This window comes from Peromyscus maniculatus, chromosome 7, assembly GCF_049852395.1.
Source record: "Peromyscus maniculatus bairdii isolate BWxNUB_F1_BW_parent chromosome 7, HU_Pman_BW_mat_3.1, whole genome shotgun sequence".
Classification (NCBI taxonomy): Eukaryota; Metazoa; Chordata; class Mammalia; order Rodentia; family Cricetidae; genus Peromyscus; species Peromyscus maniculatus.
In genome coordinates this window covers 94,545,478-94,562,289 of record NC_134858.1, presented here as the reverse complement: position 1 = coordinate 94,562,289, position 16,812 = coordinate 94,545,478, and the positions used below count along the sequence as shown (strand labels likewise).

The 16,812-nt window shown below is 51.7% G+C and overlaps 1 protein-coding gene across 1 annotated transcript in view; it reads left to right on the top strand.

Moving 5' to 3' along the window:
- Spsb4 (splA/ryanodine receptor domain and SOCS box containing 4) overlaps nt 1–15,603 on the top strand; it is a 74,869-nt gene extending 59,266 nt beyond the window's left edge. Inside the window, exon 3 of the mRNA XM_006975159.4 lies at nt 14,359–15,603. Coding sequence (XP_006975221.1) covers nt 14,359–14,486 — 128 coding nt within the window. The 3' untranslated portion in view covers nt 14,487–15,603. The remainder of the gene's footprint in view (nt 1–14,358) is intronic.
- The last annotated feature ends 1,209 nt before the right edge of the window (nt 15,604–16,812 follow it).

The following is a 16,812-nucleotide window of genomic DNA, read 5'->3' as shown; positions in this document are numbered from 1 at the left end:
ACCTTAAATACAGGCTTACAACACAAATGGAGGATCCCCTGAGGGCAGAAGTTCGCTACCAATGGTCTACATTCTAGACCCAATGTTCTACATTCTTACATCTAAGTTGTTTACACCACAAGCAGGATGTAGGAACAAAGAACCTCCGGTAAGCTCTCCGGTGATCCTAAGGTGAGAAGGACACCGGCAGGGAATCTGAATAGGGAGGACAACTGGTAAAGGTCAGCAAGCAAGGCTGCAGCCACTCACAGTCGGGGGCCAGGGCCCATGGCGCCCACAGACACACAGCTAGTATCTGGCAGAGTCTGGTCACTCATTGGCAGGGTCAGAAAGAGGGACACCAGGCAGGGACTGGGAATGCAGCTTGGTGCCTAGCATGTGCAGTTGCCTAGGTTTGGTCCCCAGCACCAAAGCAGGAGAGGAGGATTAGTGATGAAGAGACCATGTTCGTAGTCCCAATTATAATTCAGTGGTTTGCTACTGAAGTGATAATCAAATTGATCGTAGCTATAAATTCTAATTACCTTTTGAGCTAATGCATTTGCATGAAAGCAAATCCACGATGTCCACTCAGAATTCCCCACTCCACAAGGTAACTCCTCATTGCCCCCTGGTGTCTCTACTTTTGCTCAACAGGGAATGAAAATAAGACCAAAGACAGCTAGACATCAGCCTTGGGCCACTGAGAGAGACCCCACGTTGAAAGTGGGAGCCCAGCGTTCCAGCCAGTGTTGTGCCCCCAGGCACGGTAGCAGAGAGGGCCTACCCTACCCCATCAGCTTCCCGGGTGGCAGATCCTTAGTTCTACAGCTCTTTGAAGACTGATCTTTCTGGAGTCTTCCTTTAAACATGTTGCAGTGAACCTAGAGAAGAATGCTCAGATGGGTTTTGAGGCACCAGGGATGAAGGCAGTGGAGGGTTTTCATGGGTCCCCAAGCCCTTCCTAAAAGTCACACTTCCTCCTCTTACAGTGCACTTGGGCTGGTCCTCTGCTGTCCTCTGACCCTAGGCCCCTCAGATCACTTCGCGTCCTGTGATCGGGATGGTCAACCTGACTAGATGGAGAGATACCTAGAATTCACAAAGCGAACCCACCACCTTTCCATGGGCAGTCTACAGAGGGAGCTAGCCCCCCGCTGGCAGAGCAGTGAGAAGCCCACACATGCATCCACTGGGTTGATTTCCTGCTGAGGGGGTATCCCTTCTTCCCTGCGCTTTGCTCCAGATGTTAATAATCAACTAGCCTGGCGTGCCAATGAGGCCAGAGGTCAGATGAGTGCAGGAACCCCGGGGTTTGGGTGGACAGTTGACAAGAAAACCAACTGAACAATGGCCTGTCTGTGCAGAGGATGGTAGAGAGCAGCTTTCTGTCCAGAGGCCACTAATACTCACACCGACGACCGCCTCAAAGTGTCTCCAGATCACTGGGGCAGCCACCAAATTAGGACTGGTCAGCTGAGCATTAATAAGGGGTAGGAAGTACAGTGGGGAGAGAATGGCCGTTTGGGCCCAGGAGGGAGAGGGGATTGTGGAGGGGCACACAGCAGGAGTATCGGAGTGAGCATTAGCGAGATTGCTAGGTGGGGAAAGCCGTGAAAGGCATCTCAGAGGAGGGGTCAGAGTGTGCAGAGGCTCAGAGGCCTACAAAGGCGTAGAGGCTTTAAAGAGACACTGCAGAGTGCAAGAGATCTGAGCAAGGGCGCCTAGTGGGAGGGAGAGCCCAGCAAGACCTCTCCGGAGTTCAGAGAAGCCAAGCTTGCTAATGTAACCGACTCTACTCACCGAAACCTGGGAATCTGGAATCGGCTGGGGTTTTGATTTTGTTTGGCTTTTTTTAATTTTTAAAATTTTCCTTATTTAAGGCCAGGCAGTGGTAGCACACACCTTTTAATCCCAGTACTCGGGAGGCACAGCCAGGCTGATCTCTGTGAGTTCGAGGCCAGCCTGGGCTACAGAGCGAGATCCAGGACAGGCACCAAAACTACACAGGGAAACCCTGTCTCGAAAAACAAAAACAAACAAACAAAAAATTCCTTATTTAACTGCACCCATAAGGTTTAATTAAAACACGACTGTGGTAAGTCTGCCCACGTCTGTGTCCAGCCACCCTCCCCAGAGACCACTGAGGCAGCTGGAGTCTTGAAAATTCCTCTCAGGTATTTCTGAAAGACACAGGCAGCGGGGTCCACAGCACACCCCGATGTGCACCTTGGAAGTGACTCAGCACCCGGAGACTGCCTGCTGTCTTTTGCCCGCAGCGGTTCCTTCCGTTTAGGAGCCTGAACTGTGCCTCAGGAACTCGCAGACCTCACTCGGCCTCTCCTTTGTACCGGAAGGTCACTCTTGTACAGCAGGAGGTGTGGAGCTGGTGGGACAGGCACCCAAGGTCACCTGGCAATTCAAGGACTTAGCCAGAACTCAAACTCCCCTCAAAGGCCTGGCAGGTCCATGTCCGGCCTCCTTGAGCACAGTGTGTCAAGCCATGAATTGGCAAAGGTGAGGCTGCTGGGTTTTGTAAGCATTACAGGCAGTAGTCTGATGTCTCAACAGTTTCCATCGTAGAGTTGTTATTTCAGGCTTCCTTGGTGATTTTTTTTTTAAAAAAAACCCTTTCCTCCCCCTCTTCTGCCGCCCCACCCCCAAGCCCCAGCAGCCCTTCATCGAGCCTGAGCTCATCTTGGTCCCGATGACTGGTCACTATGACAACAAGGGCGCCCTGTCAGAAAGTGGCCTTCCAGGTATTTTATTTTGAGCCTCAATTAAGCAGAGCAGGCTGAAGGCTGGGAGCAATGCAAGGAAGTGGGTTTTATGGCCTCCGAGACAAGCCGGGTGCTATTTATAGCTCCTTAATCGGTGTTGCTAAATGGGGTCTTAATGCAAGCTCCCGTGGCATCGAACATTTGCATCACAGAGGCTCCTCCCCCAACCTCACTCCCTCATCTCCCCGCTTGAGGGGAAGCACCTCCTTTTTGGCTACCGGCTGTCAGTAAACTCCCCAACCTTCCTGGCCCTCTGCAGTGCAGCCTTTGGGGAATATTTGTTCTGCCCTGTCACAGGTCTATCGGGAATCAGTTCTCAGGAGGCTGTCCCTCTTAGGGCCAGAATTCTATTTCCGGTCTCCACCACCTCTCCTCAGATTACCCCATCAAAGCCAGGGTGGAATGAGAGACGTATATGCTTGAATATGTTAAAGAAACATCAGCATCTTTGTGATTATTTCAAGTCCTTTCCATTAGCACTTGATGGGTTAACGCGGTCTACCCATTAAAACAAAGCAAGTTAAATAGTTTCCTATGACTGGAGGAACTGAGTCTGGGACCAGGAAAGTCAGCAGACATCTATTACCTGTGCTATTTTGGAGGTTTGTATGTGGTATTCACTTCGGTCTTGACACAACTTCTCTGTAACAAGAAGATTAAGGAAAATGCTGTGTCAGAGTTTCTGAACATAGTGTCCCTTGCACGGTGAATGCTCAAAACGTGGTTCTCCTTGACTCCCCGGCTGAGCCGATGAGCCTGGAAGGAGCAGCGGCTGTAGGAGATTGCTGTGGGAACTGCACCAAAGCAGAGGCCTGTGGATGCCTGCAAACTCGAGTCAGCAGCTCTCCCGGTTTCCTGAGTGTCCCTTCCTCGGGTAGAGAGGTTCTTTGGGGCCTCATTATTCCTTGAGTGAGTTTTTGGAATGATTCACTCCCGCAGTAAACGGAGTGTTTATAAAGGACCTTGGAAAAAGACAGTGCTTTGTAAGGATAAGTACTGCGGTGTTCTCACACTGATTAAACCTAAACCGCGAGTGTGGTCTTCCCATCGGCAAGTCTTCAGCTCTGCCTCCATTCACTTCTCACATCGTGGAGCTGGCAAGGCAGAGCCAACGTCTTGTTCCTTGGAAGACCTTGGGGTCCTTCCTTAGGGTGGGAACTTAGGACTCTACCGTCCAAAGCCACTTCCTCCTTAGTGCTTAGTCCACTGTGCTTAGTGCTTAGTGCTTAGTCCACTGCTCTGGACTCTTAAAATTGTCAAGAAGGCTTTCTTTTTCTCCCTTGGAAGAAGAGACTCACCAGGCTTTCCACTGGTGGAGAATCATAGTCCAGAACTTCCACAGGGTGTGGCCACCAGGACCTGGGCTAAGACTTCCTCCTGGATGGCTATCCCCAGGGACTCCTCTGCAGCCCAGAGGTTCCTTGGGTGTGGAGGCAAGACAGGACCTTCCCTACCTGAACTGAAGATGCTAAGGTGTGTGAGGAGTAGAAAAGTTCATTTCTAGAGGGTTAAAGTGGTCCCTGCTGCGGCAGATGTGCTGGAGGAGCTGACTCCTGCCGTATTCCTCTCTGAGTTTCTGGTACAGCCGGTATCCCTGTCTCTCACCACTGAACTGTGCGACTCAATTCCCAGATGTGTCCTCCGCCCACGCACCTGAGCATCCTGGCAGTGACCCTGCATGGGTTTAGGAGGTGCCAGGTTCTGTTCCCCTCAGTCCTCTGAGTGGTCAGGCAGGACTGTGGTACTGGGTCAGGGACAGCTGTGGGACCCAGGAAGAGGCAGAATATAAGGCAAGGCAGGCCAGGTGGTATGCTGGCGGGGTTCAAGGGCAGCTGCTGCAGGCCCTGGGCAACGATTAACCAATGTTCAATGGGATTCTGTGTAACTTTGGGAAACTGGTTTTGCCACTACCTAATTAGTACATTTTTTTAAAAAAAGTTGATTTTCTCTGTCAATTTTTTTTTCCTGCCAATACATTTTGGCTCATAAACCCTTAATGTCTGCCATACCTAGTCTGTAGTAAAATAAGAAATAAGATGTTTGGGACTATGGGAAAACAGATGTTGCAGGCATTTTACATCAAATATATCATCTTTCTCGGCATTGAGTGGTGTCTTGTAGAGTTCAGGTCCCAGAGCCTGAAAGCTCTCTGTCTGCCCCCTCTAAGACTGGGTAAGCCTGGAAATCACATGACCCCTCTCTTTGAAAGTCCTTACCTCCATGTGGAAGGAACCTGGTGGTAACAGGGGACCCACGGTCCTGCTTGGAGCCCAGCGCTGGTCCCCTGGTGTCTGCTCCTGGTCTGCTGGGCCGGCTGCTGCTCTCCACACCTGCTCTTCGGGGTGCACTTAGAGGATCCCGGGCCCCAGAGGGTGGAAGCTTTGCAGCTCCAGTCTACAGTGTTTGTGCCACTGGGGTTTGTTCCCGTCCATGCACTGGGCATTAACATTTTTAAAATTAGTAACACAGGACATCACTTGCCTTGAAGCCAGAAAAGGGAAACAGAGTCAGCGCTTCCAAATTTGGTGATTCCTGTTCCGCATCATGGTGCTTGTGAGACGCATACACTTACGCACAGACTTCACCGCTTCTGAGCAGACCCTGCTTTCTCCTCTGGAGCTATCTATCCCATAAATACCGGCTCCTCCTGAGCCTAATTGAATCCTTTGGCTGGGGAGGGAAGGAGGGTGAGAGAATGAGGCGGCCTGTATCCAGGAATTCAATTTACTCATCACTTCTGCAGAACGTAAGGGAAACAAACCTCTCCGTCTCCTCTGGGCCCGTTTCTGAGTTCACACTTGGAAAGGTCAAATAAACACAGCGAATCCATTAGGAGGCCTTCGTATTAAGCCCCCGGGGCTTAGGCTGATTAGTAAGAGGCTAACATGGCAACGTTTCCCGAGTGGAAGGAAGTTTGTCTGACCTTGGCTATTTGAAAACAGAGGGCGGCAGGGCCAGCTAGCCTAGTGGCTGGGAGCAGCAGCACCCAGGCTGCTTCCAGGAGGAAGACTAAAGGTGGCGCTTGTGGTCGCTGGGTCTCCAGGCGGAAACAGTGCCACAGATGGCGTCCAAATCCCATGTGGCAAACTGGACCCATTGGACTGTCTAACACTGGGCAAAATCCTTTACTGGGGCCCAAACTCCCAGCTGCCCTGCCAGCCTGTGGCTGGGCTTGCCTGGGTCGGGGTCCACAACACACCAGATGATGTCACCGCATGAAGCGGTGTTGAAGAGGCAAGACAGAGGAGTCTCTTGACCAGTTAGCAGACTCCTCAGAGCTGGTAGGCAGGCTGTACTTACACACAACACTACAACACTACACACACACACACACACACACACACACACACACACGCACACGCACACACACACACACACACACATCCCAGATCAGGCCCTGAGTGCCAATCCCACTGTCATCCCTCAGCTGCGGCCTTGAGCTAGTTACACGGCCCCTCTCTGCCTCAGTCTCCTCACACCTGTAGATGGGCATGCGTAAACAACTGCCTCATTGGGTTGTGAGAGTGCAAAAACATCGAGGAACAGAAAACACTAGAATGTTCCGTAACATGGGAAGTGCTGGGTGAGTCCTAGCACAGCTCTTTCCATTGTAACTGTGGCCAGAAACTGAGTTCGAGAATCCACCCAATGGCCCTGAAGATGCCAACAGTCAGGGCTTCTCCGTGCTTCTGTATCGGATGGAAAAACTGGAAGGTGGATCCTAAACCCCCACAGGCTGGTGGATAGGGCAGGAGTCTCCCGTCTCAGGGCTGCTGAGTCCTGGGTCTCCCGCACATTAGCTGCCCTGGCCCTGCTCAGACGTGTTTAGAGTCGTCTCTGGTTCTCAACACAGGCATAGCCTACCTTCTACATCAGTTGCCTCATTTTCTCTTTGTTCCCAAGGACACCGGCTGCTCTGGAATATTAATAGTAGCTGTCACTGGTTGAGTGCCACCAAGGCCAGGACCTTCCCTAAGAACTCTGTCCCATACCTAATCCTCCCACTCGTTCTCCTAAAGCAGGGAATCTCCCTGATTTACCAAACAAAAGCAGCCGGTTTTATCAAGGCAGACCTGAACTTAGGTCTTGGACTCCAGGTCAGGGCTGTCTCTCCATTGTAGTAACGCCTCTCTGAGGCAGCGCTGAGTTCTGGGCAGTGACTTCATTATTACTCATTAGCTAGAATTAGCTGTCATTCATCTCCTGGCCAAGCTCTTGTTTGAGTTAGACTGGGACTCCAATTCTCTTCGGTGATTTTGCTCTTGTCTCATCTCTATTTTTAACAACTTCTGATAGCGGTAGGGCCGTGTCCACCACTTAGCTGTGACCTTACTAACGACACAGTCATCACCAGTCCCCTGCCCAGCTCTCTTTTGTTCTAACTTGCTTATTTATTTGTTTCTTAACTTGTTTGAGATTTAATGCACACGGCCTGAATCCACCACCCATCCGGAAGACCAGAACATTGACAACCAAGTGCCTCTGTACCTATTCCTGTCTCTTTTTCCCTTACTGATTTTCAGCATTCATGTACACACCTACAAGATAGTTGGCCTATTTGTCTCTTCCCGAACCAGGACCACCCTGGATTCATTGACTAACCTGCCATTTAGTGGAAAGTCTGGCCGCTCCCTGAGGCAGGACCCACGTTTAACTGTTTCATCTGAGTCAGGATCATCCCTGTATTGGTTTGTAGAACTGGCCTAACACAGTACAGTACCATTCTGCTTGTCAGGGAAGGAAGGGCTCTCTGCCAGAGGCTCCTCAGCCAGCTTAAGGCTGGATGAAAGGGGCTACACTCTATCTATCTATCTATCTATCTATCTATCTATCTATCTATCTATCTATCTATCTATCTTGTCTCTATCTCTATCTCTCTTTGTGTGTCTCTCTTTCTGTCTCTATCTCCTTCACACCTGCCCTCTTCTCCCCCCACCTCTGTATGTGTATATGTTCCATCTTGTTTGAGACAGGATCTCTAACGAGCCTGTGAGCTTCTGGCCATCTTTCTGTGTCCACTTCCCAGTAGGAGTGCTGGGATGGCAGATGCAGCCTCCCACATCCAGCTTTACATGGGTTCTGCACATCTGGACCCAGGTCCTACCTCTTGTGTGTCACGTGCTTTCCCCACTGAGCATCTCCCAGGAAAGGACTCCCTTCTATTATTAGTACTCATTCCCTGCCTCGAAGGGATTCAGTGCCTTTTGTAGAGAGGAGGGCTCACTTCAGCTGCTTCTGTCTCCCAGAACCTGGGCCTCTCCATCCCATTGACCTTGTCATTTCCAGGAAGGACTGAGCAGCAGGGATGACACCCATTCCTTTGGGAGCCACAGTCCCCAGGGGAGGAGATTTGATAGCGACTCAAGAGCTCAGGACTTGCTGGGAGCCTGGGACAGGGACCACGGATTCCCCTTCCCTCAACCTCCTACTTAGGACAAGGTCTGAGGGTAGGGCAAAGTTCTTCAAATGAGTTTTGTCTCTGAATTCTTGGGTCACCATAATGACCCTGGCCTTGCTGAGGACTGACTTGAGGAGGTCAGTCAGGGAGGAGGTTGGAGCTGTTTGAGAGAGTAGAAGGACACCTGAGCCTGCTTCATGGTGGAGTCAGGAAGAGACGGAAGGGCTCAGAGTGAACACAGAGGCTAACAGAGAACCCAGGTGCTTAGAGAGTGGGTGGGAAGGGGCATAGGAGTGGGCGCCATTCAAAGACAAGAACATGGAGAGCATGTCTGAAGGTGTGGGTCAGGGATCCACTTGGCAAAGGTGACTTCCCTTAGATTCTGATAGCGTCCACAGACATGTGACATCATTCCTCTCAAGACAGAAACATCTCAAGCATCAGAAATGCCAGCATTGATCATTATGATCAGAATTTAGAAATAGAAAGGTAGAAGGGAAAATATGTGTGTTTAGAATTTTTCTTCATTTCAAGAACTGCTTTTTCTGTCTCTTCACGGGTTATATATGGCACTTTTTGTTATTGGAGACATTTCAAGTTGGCTGTAGAAAGAGTCTGTCTTTGTCTGTGAGCCAAGGTCAGGCTAAACTGGGGTTTGCCTCTAGTATCGGCCTCTATACCCAGCCCAGCTCCCTGAGGCTAGACAAGCAATGAGGCGTTCCTCCCTATCTCTCCCCGCCCCAACCCAAACACACAGGTCTGCTTATTGCAAAGGCCCATCAGAGAGAGCTAAGCTCACAGCCAGCAGCAGGGTATGGCTGCAGTCCCCAGAGCCCCCAGAGCGGTTCATTCTTCCTTCGAGCTGGCAAAGGCTCAGTAGCTAGCCGGCATCTGACTCCACCAGGGCTGGGTATGCGGCAAAGCCAGCATGGACAAACACCCAAGAGCCTGGCCAGGAGGCAGAGAAGGCCTGTGGACAAAGGCCTGGGGTACAGGGTCGGGTCTGCAGATGGGAGCCTGGGGTACAGGGTCAGGTCTGCTGATGGGAGGCCTGGGGTACAGGGTTGGGTCTGCTGATGGGAGCCTGGGGTACAGGGTTGGGTCTGCTGATGGGAGGCCTGGGGTACAGGGTTCAGTGTGCAGATAGGAGCTGGGGTGCACGGTCAGGTCTGCAGACAGATCCCTGCTCCTCTGTGGATGCTACTGTAGACCAGTGGCTAACATTTTCCTTGGGTGGAAAGCTGAGTGTGTCCTCTGAGCAGCCTCACCTTTGATGAATGCCGCCTCAAGCCAGCTTGTCCCTGGGGCCTGCTTCGGATATCTGCCTCTTCTCTGTTAGAGGCTTGGTGACCACAACCCTGGTCTCCAAGGCCCACCCCACATTTCTCTCCCAGGTATTCCCCGCCTTACTCCGTCCTGTGCATTTGTTCCCCTGAAACCTAAGCTGATGTGGTACTGTCAAGCCTCCCACCTCCAGGAATCAAGTGTGGGTTCCATCCTGCCAAACGGAACCCATGTCAAGGCACCTAGGCTGTCATACCAGGCCACCTGCTGCTCTGACAGTGACACCAGAGCTGGGGGGAGAAAACCGAGGCTGCTCTGCCACTCTGGGGGCGGAGCCCAGGCCCTTGGGTTCTTCCCTGCATAGAAATGGCCTTCCTTTCCTCCATCCACCGTGAAGGGTCTGCTCATGCTCCTCCATTCAGCTGACCCTGCACACTGAGCAGCGCTGTCTTCCCTTGAGACAGACAGCAGGCTCAGGCTTCTGCTGGGGCAGGGTTGGGAGCACCATTGCCCCAAGTGCTGGGCTACAGCTCCCCGTGGATTCTCAAGATGTGTGGTCTGCGGAGCTTGTGGCTTCTCTGAACCTCCCTCCACCCTTAGTGGACAGTGCCATCGGGTTTTCTTCTTGTCCTCTCCACCCTGTCACATTCTCTACTGTCTTCCTAGAGTCGGCCCAGCTGACGAGCCGGCCACTGCCTCTCTCTTAGTTTCCAGCTCTGATGTGGTGTCCTTCAGACACACACAGGGAACATGTGCGCATCTTTTCTGCCATTTCAGCTGGGAAGGGCACCAACATGGAGCCCAGGCTGCCCTCTAGAGCTTACTCTTGTCCCCCAGCATCCTCACATTTGAATAATACTAGCGGATGGGGATGGAGAGATGGCTCAGCAATTAAGAGCACGGACTGCTCTTCCAGAGGACCTGGGTTCAAATCCCAGCACCCACATGGTGGCTCACAGTTGTCTGTAACTCCAGTTCCAGGGTACCCAGTGCCTTCTGGCCTCCACGGGCACCAGTAGTACAAGTGGTACACAAGCCCACACGCAGGCATGACACCTGTGTATCTCCTCATTTCCGTTATGAAAAAATAAATAGCACCCAGGTCTTCTTACGTTCAGCTTTCAAGGATGCTGTGCAAGCAACCATGTGACTGTTTCCAAAGCTACCTCTTGAGCTGATGGCTTGAAGGTGTGTTTCAGCAAGGACCGTGCTAAGGCAAAGGGTAGGCTATGGCATGGATCATCACCATATAGTCCATGATGTGATGTGATCATCCTGTCCCGTTTTACTGATGAGAAATGTGGGGCTGGGAGAAGAGGAGCCAGCTGCCTCTGGCTGGCAGGGCTGAGTGTGAGCTGGGCTTCCAAGCTCACCCCTTTTATCTTTTCCAGCTTGGCATATGTGTAGCTGGAAGTTTTTCTTTGTCCTGCCTGGTCCCACAGCCGTTCAGACCCAAATAAACACACAGAGGCTTATGTTATTTCAAACTATGGCCATGGCAGGCTTTTGGTAGCTAGCTCTTATATCTTAAGTTAACCCATTTCTATAAATCTATACCTTGCCACATGACTTGTGACTTACCGGCACTTTTACATCTTGCTTCTCCTGGGGGTGGCTAGCAGCATCTGCCTCACTCTCCGTTCTTCTCTCACTGTCTCTCTTGGATTTTCCTGCCTGGTTCCATCCTGCCCTGCCATAGGCCAATGCAGCTTCATTTATCAACCAACCAGAGCAACACATATTCATAGCATACAGAAACACATCCCACAACACGTGTGTTTACGCTGCCTGCTACCCCAGGGGACTAAGGCCTGACTCAGTGAGTAGCTCCTTTATTTCAGATCTAACTTCTTTTTGAAGAGTCATAGGTGGAGAAAGTGTCCAGATCTCAAGCTGCTGCCTGCTGGCATCAAGGCAAGCTGGCTAGGAGAGCCGAACACAAACCTGAAAGTAACCCTCCACCGTCACCACCACCCCGGTCACTACACCCTGGACATCATCAGCTACTTTTAGACTTACAGGGTTTTCAGGAGTCACACACAACACACTTTTCTTTCACTTAAAACTCTGCTTGAGAGGCTCATCCCTGCAGTCACGTGTACTTGGGACCCCTCCGTCACAAGAGCTGATTTGTTTTCTATTCTGTGAACAGGTGAGGTTGATTTTGGCAACTGACTGGTGAGCGGCAGTAACATGGCTGCTTCCAAGTGGCACTGTTACAGTAATGTGGGAGAGGTGGGCAGCAGTAACCTGGAAAGTGGCCATGGGGGGGGCACAGTAAGAGCCTGAGACTATGGCACCGTCTGCCAGGAGTCTAGAAGACAGGTGATGTCACCTTCACTGTCCCCTTGAGTCCACCTCTTTTAGTATTGTTTGGGGAGGGCCAGTATGACACTCACGTGCAAGATTTGCCATTCTAGTTAAGTCTCTCCTCTCCCAGCCTCAGTTTCCTCTTCTCTCAGACAGGAATGAGTAGCCGCATTGACTTCAGAAGGCTGCTTTAGGACCTCAGTGAGATACACTCAGCCTAGCAATAGGTCAAGCAGATGTGTGGTAAATGTGGGTAAGATAGAAGGCAAGTTCCCACTTCTGGTTCCGTGAGTTTGATTCCTGATTTTGGCACTTACCAGCTGAGCATCTTTAGGTAGAGGGCTTGTGCACTCTGTTTCAGCTTTTGCCTCCTTAAAATAGAGATGATAATAATAATATTTATTGCCCCCCAGGGGTTCACGTGAATTGAAACACACACACACACACACACACACACACACACACACACACACACACACACACACACAAGAGCTTAGTATGTGTATGGCCACATACTAATCCTTCAGGAGAAAGCAGCTACATGCATATCTTATACCTCACAATCCCTGCTAAGCGACCAGCCAGGGTTGAAAGGTCAAGGGATTAGAGCGGGGACTTGATTGACAGGGCAGGGCACCGTGTAGACTGGTGCTGTGAAGGACAAGGGGCAGGGAGGGTTGGAGGCGGGAACCCTGTGAGGGACAGGTCAGGTCAGGATGCATGGCCAGAGTCCCCTGACTAGCCTCGTTTTGTATGAGGATCAAGAGATAAGGAGGAAGTAAAGCTACTAGTGCCCGAGTCTGGCCTCACCGAAGGGTAGCAAGAGGTGTCCTTGGACGTAGCCTCTGACGCTCATGCGAGTCCCACTGGGTTCTGATGGCGGCCCATTAGAACTGCATCTCTAGCAGAAATTCCCTGGAAACGCCAGCTGCTATTGTCCCCATCCCTCCTGATACCATTCCCATACAGCTGACATATTTGTGTTTGTTACTTAGGATTTAACCATGCCTTAGAATGCCTTCAAAAATCCTACCTGCTCCGTTACCAAAAGAACACTCATTTGCAATGAGAGCATCTCGGCCCCATGTCAGCCCCATGAGGTGACCTGGAACCACTGTCCTCCTCATTCTCCGCTGGCCTGTGTGAGCTGCCAGCCCTATTCTGCTCAGCTTCCCCATCTTCCTGGTCCTTGTTTGTTGTCCCTGCTTACTATACTGCCCAGCCTCGTGTGCCTAGAGCACTCCTGCTTACCCTTGGAATTCCATTCAGAGGTCTGTCCTCAGAGCTTTCCAGCAGCTGCCGGTCCTGTCCCTGTGCACTCAGGAGCTCTCTCATGTATAACAACACTTTCAGAATAATTCACTTACTGCGGCTGGAGAGATGGCTCAGAGGTTGAGAGCACTGGCTGCTCTTCCAGAGGTCCTGGGTTCAATTCCCAGCACCAAACATAGTAGCTCACAACCATCTGTAACTCCAGTTCCAATGTACCCAGCCCCCTCTTCTGGCCTCTGTGGGCACAAGGCTTACACGTGCTACACAGATATATATGCAGGTAAAACCGCCATGTATTCAAAATTAGAAACAACAACAACAAAAATCCCAACAACTTAAAAATCCCAGACTACAGGCTCACCCCAGGGCTGGCTCTGCCCCGGCTTGGTTGTCTCTGTACCCCGACAGTTACCCACAGAACCTGGGAGAGATAAATGTTAGTATGAGTACCCCCAGTGAGTCTGTCACTCAGTAAACTATCCTGTATCCCGAGGTGCTGTGGCTGAGGTCTGGATTTTACTCTTCGGGGTCAGGTTAAGTGCACCACGGTGTGCGTGTGAAGGTCAGAGGGCGACTTTGGAGAGTGGGTTCCCTCCCCCCACCATGTTGAGTTGGGGTCTCTCGTCTGTTTTCCATCTCGATGTGGGAGTCCTGGTCTTACAGATGACTGCCGCTGCATCCGGCTTTTTAAGTCGCTCCCGAGGATCAATATCACGTCATCAGGCATGTGTGGCAAGCACTTTTACCCCCTGAGCCGCCTTCCAGGCCCCTGGAGGATTTTAACTCATGGATTTTTCTAGAACCCGAGTGCTGTGAGAAAATGTGTCCTTCCGCTGCCCATCATAGACAATGCAGGGAAAGTGTGAGGGTTTGAAAGAACTGTAAAAGCCGGTGGAATCTAACCTGTTGGCTTGTTTGTTTTGAGATAGGGTCTGGCTGTGTTGCCCAGGCTGGCCTTGAACTTCTGGTCTCAAATGATCCTCCTGCCTCAGCCTCCTGAGTAGCTGGGACAAATTATTCTGTTTCTAAAAGGACACCCCTATCAAACACTTTCGAGTCACACACTCAACATCAGGACTTATCCTTGCTATAGATAAGTTGAATGCCACTATTAACCCTTTAATGCCCCTGTTTGCCATTGGTTATTCCAAATCTTCTATTCTGACCAGCTATCATCCTCCTTTCATAAACATTGCTGAGGACTTCTTACTGCAAGCAGGGTTGGCTCTTTAGGAACAGGGGGCCCTGAGCTAGGTCAGGGCCAAGGGTAGGGGTGGGGGGGCAACCTGGGCGGAGTAAGGAGGTGTGGGCACTCACACTTTGCTATCTTTGCAGCTGAACCCCTGCCGCTGATGGACCTGTGCCGGAGATCCATCCGCTCAGCCTTGGGCAGACAGCGCCTGCGAGACATCGGCTCTCTGCCCCTGCCTCAGTCTCTCAAAAACTATCTGCAGTACCAGTGAGCGGTGCTGAAGGCCTGCTGGCATCTGGTCACACGGCACTCAGCTCCAGAGCATCGGGATGTGTCACTGACTTGGAAAAGGAATACCTGTTGCCACTGCGGCTGCCAGGGCCAAATTGCCGCCCTCAACCGGGACCAGGAGGCCACCTAGTCAACCAGAGTGTAGAGACCATGTCTTCCTCAAGAGAATGAATAAAACATTTGACAGGAGACGGCGTCCTGTTCCCCACTGCAGACAGGCCCAGGAAAATTGGCCAGTGGAGAGAAAATAGCTTCTGAATAATGAATGACGGAGGGAGGGAGGCAAGTCCTTGATGGTCCCCTCTCTGCCGGCCCCTGGCCAGGGCAGGGAGATTATCCTTCCATTTTAAGACTTAGTACCACTTTGAGGGACAAGTCACCAGGGACCACGGCAGTGCAAAGAACCTGGGCTTGCCTCCCTGAGCCGGCTTCCTCACCCCTTCCTGCCCTCTTCCACCGTGGATCGAGTCCTTTGGCTGTCCCCACCCCTCTCTTCAGGGACATTAGTCTGATGACTTGCCCCGGGGACAGAGCTCATTCTTGGTATGATCGCTTTTTAGGTAGCGTTTGCATTTTGAAAGAGGAGTGTGGTGAAGATGGCTTTCCCCCAAAGGTGCTAAGGAGGATGGGGGCCTCGGGACACCAAGTCCGAGACACCATGAGTGTCCAGGGCTCTGGCCGCCATCATTCAGGGTGAAGCCTGGCTGTCACAGAGCTTTCTTTGAGCAAATTATTTTTTCACTTTAGGAGACTTCCACAGTTCGTTTCTCGTTTCCAATATGTGTGTGACATGCTGTTTATTTATCAGCTGGGGCCCCGCGGTGTGGCCTTGGGAAAGGAAGGGTGGGTGTGACACACAGTCTGAGGCCCGGAGACCCATCCTCCCACAGAATGTTGCCGCCACCGCCACCGCCAGCAGCACCCTTCAGCAACACCCTTTGGTGTGTTCCAGATACTCGCCACCCAGGCTCATTTTTTAACTGGAAATCGTCACAGCATGGGATACCAGAGCCAGACAGCGCGCAGCCTCCACTTTAATGTGAATGTGACCTACAAGCAAGGGACATTTCTAATAAAGTTTGTCATTCTGTCCTTGAGCTGTGTGTAAAGTGTTCTGTCAGGGGTGTGGAGACAGCACCGTCAACCTGGCCGGTCTGTCCTGAGATCCACAGTCATCACACCTGGGAGTGCCTGCCTCTCCATACACATTTTCCCTCAGCTGTCCACAGTCCCGCTTTGAGCCCCAACCCCCAGAGATGTTTCAGAGACCTGATCTGGAAGAAGACGCTCTGTCCCCAGGTTCTGGAAAGACGGCCATACCCCCTGAGGCTGGAGCTTAGATCGTCAAGGTGACCACGGCTGGCCAGGGCAAGCAGACCTGGAGCTGGGGCTGAATGCATGTGGCTACCAGGGAGCTGAATGCATGTGGCTACCAGGGAGCAGCGCAGACCGCCGCGGAGTGAGGGGCAGCTGGGCTGGGCTCCGCTGGGACTGGAAGCAGGTTAGCAGTTAGGAACAGGAAGGGGTCTGGGTCAGGACCAGTACAGGACTCATTCAGCAGCATTAGCCACCAATGTGCCACATCACACCAGACTCCAGGGCAGTGTCAGACTGGTGTCTCTGTCCCCAGTGGAGACATTGACTATAAGACCTTAGAAGCTCAGCAGGGAGTGGGGGAGGGGAAGTGAAAGAACAGGTTCTTGTGGCTGGCAGAGCAGATGTGAAACATACCGTGTCTGCCCACCTCAAGACTGGAGGTGGGGGAGGAAAAGGCATCCCCAGACTGCAGGCCCTAGGAACCTGCCTAATGGCTGGCAGTCTCAGCCTCCAAAGCTTTCAATCATTGTGGTTGCTAAAGGCAGCTAGCTTCCTGCCGAAGCACAACCTCGGCATTGGGTGAAGAAGCCCAGGCTTCCTCATTTGTAACAGTGACCTTGGGTAAGTCACTTTCTCCTCTTGGCACAGGAGCTAGACCAGGTAGCCAGTAACTGCCTAAGACCTCCCTCTCCCAGCTCCTAGGGTCTAAGTCTCTGTCCCATCCTCCAGTTTGGGTACAGCTGTCTTGTTTCAGTTCCTAAGCCTCATTGGTGTGGCTTCTCTTATTCCACCAATACCTTGCCCACCCTTACCTCACCCTCTCATGATCTAATGAGAGCAGCATTTCTCCAGACACCCTATAACTGTTCACCAGTGTCTCCTGCCCTGAGCTATTATGTCCTCAATTCCTTCCAGAGTATGTATCTCCTGGTACCAAGGACCCTATCCTGAGCACCTGGAATGGGTCCTCATGTACCCAACAGGCTGTG